The sequence below is a fragment of the Juglans microcarpa x Juglans regia genome, chromosome 6S, assembly GCF_004785595.1.
Source record: "Juglans microcarpa x Juglans regia isolate MS1-56 chromosome 6S, Jm3101_v1.0, whole genome shotgun sequence".
NCBI classification, from domain to species: Eukaryota; Viridiplantae; Streptophyta; class Magnoliopsida; order Fagales; family Juglandaceae; genus Juglans; species Juglans microcarpa x Juglans regia.
The window spans coordinates 7399678-7406819 of NC_054605.1; the positions used below are offsets into that span (position 1 = coordinate 7399678).

General features: G+C 41.5%; 1 protein-coding gene across 1 annotated transcript; it reads left to right on the forward strand.

Annotated features, from left to right (window-relative positions):
* The first annotated feature begins 735 nt into the window (after positions 1-735).
* On the forward strand, positions 736-2447 carry LOC121236451 (protein PHYTOCHROME KINASE SUBSTRATE 3-like). The gene has a single exon (XM_041132879.1). The coding sequence runs from the start codon at positions 914-916 to the stop codon at positions 2216-2218; it is 1305 nt and encodes a 434-aa protein (XP_040988813.1). The 5' UTR covers positions 736-913; the 3' UTR covers positions 2219-2447.
* The last annotated feature ends 4695 nt before the right edge of the window (positions 2448-7142 follow it).

A 7142-nucleotide genomic window follows, 5' to 3' on the forward strand; every position in this document is an offset into this window, starting at 1 on the left:
CTAGTCAATTTAAAAGCTGTGAACGGAACTTTCTGCTGATCGGTGCACTCCAAAACACTGAATATTTCTTCAATGTCTTGAATCCAATCCTCCATTGCGTTTGGATCGCCCCTTCCATCAAAGGTGGGAGGATGCGTTTGATTAAATTGCTCAAACGTACATCCCCCTTCATTGTTGTTTTAATTCAAATCTTCAAGACTTCGGACTCCTGAAAGCTTAAACTTGGTGAAACATTCTAAGAATAGAAATTAAATAAATAAAAATAAAATATATGTATAAACAAAAATATATCTTGAACCAAGCCGAATATGTCATCGACGTGCATATGTTAAACTGTTGTTTTTGTTATACTGTAAACAGATGCATCTTTTGACACTTTGGTTTTTTATAACCAAATCCATTGAAATAATCAGCAACTTGCACTTTTCACGTTGTTCATTTGCTAACAAGATGGCACTTGAACAATGAATTACGGTATCCTTTTAAACTGATTTTGACTCTTGCCATCACATTAGGCAAACCCTGTTTGAAGGAATGGTCTGAGAGCAGCTGTTGTAATGATATCCACAGATCATTGAGTTCAAGAGAGTGCACAATTACAACCACATGAACAGTAGAGATCATGTCCACATTGTTGGAATCAAAGCTTATACACACCATAGTCAGTTGATGAAAGCATTAAAGGCTTTTAGATCTTGTGGAAAACATAGACCATATTTAGAGTCAGGCTCCAAGCAAGTAGGACCCAAACCATTCTTTATTGCACCCCCTCCACGAGCCTACTTCTAGAAAGTTTTTTCCAAGGCAAGTGTATCTCCAAGCCTCACTCAGATGTAAATTCTGCTATGTATCAAATTCTGTATAAGCATATTAGAAACATTTTCAGGCTTCTCAAGCAACCTTCTCCGTTACCATGGACACTGAAAAGAGAAGCGCCAATCTCAGTAATGCTGCTTTGTCTTCTTTCCTTGGCACAGCCGGAGAGGGCTCTGTACTTAAGGTTGCCAAGTTAGTGCAGCATCATTTTCCTGCCACCACTCCTAGCCGAACCGCTCCCTCATCCATATGCGTAGAGAGAACCAAGACTGAAGAGGGTGAAATCAGTGTCTTTGGTGCTGAAAGATACTTCAGCATGAAGCTGGATGAGGACAGTCCTAGAAGTATTGATAGTCTTGCGAGTAAGCATGGGCTTAAGAAAGATTACTGCTTTGATCTACCCAATAGAAAAGCGAAGAGCAGGACAGCAACTCGTAGCTTGAGCTCTGAATCGAGTTGGAATAGCCAAGCCGCTTTATTACCAGGTTTCCACAGGCAACCATTCCAAAATACCGAGAAGAAGGTAACTAGAAAGATGCATTTTTCTGGTTTTATCTGCAATAGGTCTTGTTCAGTCGAGAGATCACTTAATATCCACAAGCATATTGAGCATGGAGGGATTCATGGAATAGGGATCAGGAAAAGAGCAGTTCAATTTGATCACAATCAGGTCAGACAACTATTTCAGGTCAATGATGATCTTCATAGCCCAAATTTCGGGAGGTCAAACAGAGAAAAGTACTTTTCCTTCCCAATTTCAAGTGCTGGGGTGCAAAATTCGACAGTTAAGTCACAATTGAAAGTGGACAAGATCAAAGATGAAGAACCACGAATATCTCTCGAGGTGTTTGGATCCCATATCATGAATAAGAGTGACATTGCAATGAACTTAGAGAGGAAACTCTCCATCCTAACTTGGGATGCCATTCCAAAATCTAAAAAACTTTCAACTACTTCCGGAACTGAAGTTGTGCATGGAGATATGGGTAGTGACGCTAGTTCAGATTTGTTTGAGATAGAGAACCTATCCGGGAGTGAAAACCCAGTGTTCACAAGGCAAGAATCTGATGGCATGTCCAGCTGTATCACCTCCACCACCAAGTATGAGCCTAGTGAGACCAGCATTGACTGGAGTGTTGTCACAGCCAGTGCTGCTGGATTCTCGGCCAATACAGCCTTTGATGAAAAGAAACCAGAGGAAAGTAATAACATTCATGGTCTGGCTAAAACCAAATCCATAGTTGACAAGGTGGTGCGAAAAAGCCGTCCGAGTGGACTGCTGGGTTGTAAGAGTCAGAAAGCAGTGAGTATTGCTGAAACTGCATGCAGAGCCAATGAGAGGACAAATCTGACTCCCTATGGCAGAAAAGGTCCAATTCCTCGGTGTAATTGTGGAAGTTAAAATTAAGGCTATGGTTGATGTTTTTGAGTTGATATGAGTGTCTGATCTCTCGTTTGCAGTCTGCGTGTGTATCTGTGTTCATGTTGTAGCGAATGTAAGGAGGCTTGGCAGCACATTGTTGAAACTTTTCTGTATTGCACGAGTCTACAGAAAATTGTGCAATATTCCTCAATCTGAAATATACTTTTTGTACTGATTTTTCATTTCATATACCCCACTCAACTACCAATTTCTCTCTACAATGTTGAAACAAAGCTTTATATATCCATGCTTTTGTGTCATTTAAAGGCATGCAATCCTCTGGCAAGGCCCTCGGACTAAAACATATTAGTTAAAAACAAGTTTATGGCCCCCCTTGTCTAACCCTTTCCTTCAATAGTTCAAACTTTTATTCTTGTTCTCTACATTTACTACCTAGGGGTCACTCCTGTTTTGGAGGCTCTCTGTAATTTGTTAACCAAATCAGCTTAATTTTGGCTAACCACGTTTGCCTCAGTTCTGAATCTTCAAATCATAAACTTTTGGTATTGGCACGTATCCATCTTGACTAAGACAATCCTCTAAAAATAGAAGTGCAAGCTTCAGAAAGTAGGATTTGGAATCTAATCCTTCACTATTCCCTCAACAAAAACTATCAGCAATAGAATAATTCCTCTATCAGCAATAGAAGATAGAAAACTCATGATATATCAAATGACCTCAAGACGTTTTAGTGTTTTTAAGACATATATTTGCACAGAACGAAGCACCATTTTGTGAACACAAGAATCAGTTCTATGGGATTGAACAAAGGGTGTGGATACACAATGACTATATCAGTCATATGATGGAACTGTTAAGGAATGTTGATCACAGTGACACGTTCGAGTCATTGCTGTCAGGCCATTATATGCATAACCAGCTGCATTCAATTTCGTAGCCATCTTACAACCAAGGAGCATACCCATTCTCTCACTTTCATGCCACGGAAACCAGGTTGGGAAAAAATATATTGTATGTATGTGTATATATATATATATACACAATCACTAAATTACATTGAAAAAAAGTAGAAAAGTGCCACAACTTCAAAATTGCTTAAACAAAGTGGAATTCTTGATTAGTTTGTTGATAGTAAGCGGGTTTATGTAAATTTAAATCCAGATTTAAATTATTTCAAGTTCGCTGTCAATCTCTTTTTTTAAGTATGGATATGTTAGATTTTGCATTTATTAGCTCTTATCAAATTGTGAACGTACGTGGAAATTATTCATGAAAGGAATCCCAATTAAGATATTTGAGAGTGAGGCGGCCATGTGCACTACTATTTCATGAAGGGAAGCCTAGAAAGTGATGGCAGACAAGCCATAAATGCCCATGAAACGGAGAAAGGAGATCAAGAGTTTGCCCATCAGACCCAATCTTAAAAGACGGACATTAAAGATAGGTGGGCAATGGAATTATCTGCGTCATCTAATAAATACATAGTCAGCTGAAATTTAACCGATCAAGAATTTCTTAAGAGAATTTTGAGAATGTTTAAAAAAAATTGAGATATTTTTTTATAGGTTTAGTGAAACTAGATAAGAAAGTTTGGATCAACCATTTTCGAAATGAAAAATTCTTCTCATCAACCACTATTTATCATCTCACACTCCATATCCTATGAAAAATTCACACTTTATGAAAAATATTCTCACACCCTGTGAAAAAGTTGTAGCACCCAGCTCATTCCTTCTAACGTAAGTAAGTTCCGATGATGGAAATTATGTAACAGTCTGCCTCTTCTCTCTAGCGACTGCGAGCCTCGTTATGCATGTCGAACTTCGATGGTGTGTTTCTAAAGATATTATATGATTTCTAAAGTACGTCCAATGTTTTAAATGCACTGAAAATATTTATATGGGGTATTTCTAGTGTTATTGAACTAAGTTCGATTTTAAATAAGACAATTATAATATTTTTGAAGAGCTCCAAAAATATTATAATTGTCAGAAATCATTTTAATATCAATTATTAAAATGATTACAATTATTTAAAATATTATGGGATTTGAATTATGTTGAAAACTCTGATTAATTAAATGGTTTTATTCTTTTGAAGATATTAAATGAGACTTCATCATTTTATTAATGATGAAGGAATATTATTTTATAAACTAAAGTTTAGTTTAAATAATATTCTACCTTAATTCATCTCAGTACTTTTAATTAAGTTAATATTTACGCATTTTCACATCAGTGTTTTAATCCTCCACCGTTAGATCGTTTTGAAGATCCCAATATGAAGGGATCAGGGTTAAAACCAGACCCTCTCTTTCTCCCTCACTTTTCTCTCCCCTCTCACTCTCCACCCGTTCTCCCTCCCATGCAGGTTTCCCCCTCCCCCTCACCTGATCTCCTTCTTCAACCTCCAGCGCTGCCATGCACCACCATGCGGCGACATCGACCACCTCACCGGCCTTCCCTCACGCCGGCGAGCATCCCCCATCATCGAAGTCTGGCACGACAGCTTCCTCTTCCCACATGCGAGCCCCTCTCTCCTCTCGAGTTCCTCACTTCGCACCGTCGTAGCACCACTGTCGTTAGCCTCTAGCTCCACCGAGCACCACTACAGGTCTCCCTTTGGCCTCCCCCTTCCTCCTCCCCTTGGCCCAAAACCCATACCCACGGCTGAGCTCCGCCTCCCACGGCCACTACACCACCACCAAAGGCTTCCCCTCCCACCGGCGATCTCCCCTAGCCAACCCCATGCTCAACCGAGCCACCTAGCTCCCCCACGCTCTCTCACTCTCTCACAGGTGTTCATCCACCTCATGGCTAGATCCGCCGCCTCCAACCACCGTGCCGCCACTCCATCGCCACCATGCCCCTCCACAGCACCTCCTAAGTCCCTCCATGGCCAGCTGTAGTTCCCAGCCGCCCCTTGCTTCACACGAACCCTTATCCTCTCGGGTGCACTGTACATGGCCAGATCCGCCGTGCTCCGCCACCGTAGCCACCATGAGGACCACCCTCAGCCTCATTTGGCCTCCCCTAGCCTAGCCCTAAGCCCAAACCGCCACTTCACGTGGTGGAAAGCCACTATACATGGGTTAGTCGCCACGTACAACCCTTCCGACATCATCAACCATGATGGTCAGCAAACAACGCACGGGTTATCCCATCGATGGTATAACCCTCTCTCCCGTGTTATTTATGTTATATGTTAGTTGGTTGGTTGGTTAGGCTGTGGACTATGCTGTTAGTATTGTGGGGTTCGCTGTGTACTGTGGTAATTGTGATGTGCTGTATAGTGAAGTGTTGGGCGTATCTATGTTGTATGATGTGTAGTGTTGTAGACTGTGTTGTGAAGTGTGGTTGTGAGGTATATGTTGTAGTGATAATGTGGCGTTGTGTAGATTGGGAAGAGAGTACACGTAAAGTGTACTCTTGTGGCGTAGTGTAAGATTAGGAGAGTATATATAAAATATACCCTCCTAGAGTAAGGTGGAAAGAGAAGAGTACACATAGAGTATACTCTGTGAGGTGTAGCGTGTGTGAAGGGAGTACACATGGAGTGTACTCTAAGTGGTGGAGTGATGCACCATATGGCGGGTGTGCCATAGTGGTGATGGGCATTAGCATGTATGGAGGGAGTACATGTGCAGCGTACTCCATGAGGCGCAGCAATACATCGTGTGGCGTGTCACAAAGATAAAGATGGTTGTGTGGTCGATGGGCATAAAGCGTGGTAAGTAGTGTCAGGAACTGTAGAACAGTGTCCCGAAGTAGCTGTGATGTGGACTGTAGTTTGAGGTGACAAGTGTCACCGTGATTGACTTATGGCTGGGAGTATGTGTGAGGTGGCAAAATAAGTGTAAGAGTGCATAGTGGAAGCATTACTGGGGAATGTCACGAAGTGACATGGTTACTAGCAGTTGTGCTTGTGATGGGTGAGGAGTCAGTATATGAATGACGTAGCAGGAACATGACGAGATGTCATGATGTGGCAGGAGTACGTGAGGGACCGTACTCATGATGAGTTAGGAGTTGGAGTAGAAATGACGTAGCGGGATGTCAGGTGACGTGACACAATCATGGTGTAGCTTGGGAGTAGTCTCGAGCTATATGACGTGGCGTAAGGCATAGTTGTGAATGGAGTCTTCTAGTGTTGAGTGTTGAGATAAATTGTCAAAAGGGACGGATAGCATGAAGAGCCATGCTAGCCGGGTTAAGAGAAGGTTGGTATCGGAATATGGCGCTTGTCCCTATGAGCATGTGATCAACGTCTTATATGTTGGTCTTAGGTGATGAATGGGTAAGGTATATGTGTAATCTAGTAAGACACATGTGCCGGACGGATTCACCATATGTAATGGGTAATCTGTCCTAAGCATGGTTACACAGTGCTTAAGCCTCGGAGTTGGCTTAAAGTCGTGTGGTGTGTATGGATGGGAATGAGGATTTAGTGTGAGCTAAGGTGCATGGAGGTAGTGACGGGGGTATTGTCTAGGATTGGGATGCGTGACTCCGTCGGTCAGAATCATGCGTTGAAATGTGGTCAATAGAAAGAGTAAGATGAAGCTCTTAGTATCTTAATTCTAAGGTGAATCATGGATTCACTTTAGTGAATGGACACTCGAGGTAAGACCTTGAGTTTAGAAGATGTAGTGACTGTAAGTGGATCCCGAAGGTTTTAACATGGTAAAAGGCTCGTAAGAGCATGAGATATAAGGAGAGTGTTCAAAGTGAATTGTAGTTTATGTCTTCTAAGTTTAGTTGCTTATGCATTAGATAAAAAATGATGTCAAGTTTATGTGTATGCATGTAGGTTGCCATCCGACACGCACATGAATGGATTGCATGATATGAAAGTAGCATGGAGTCTAGGTAAGTATTATGTTTATACTCCTCTAGAGTTCTTCTAAAAAGATATATGAAAATGAAAACGAAGCGCATTCTCT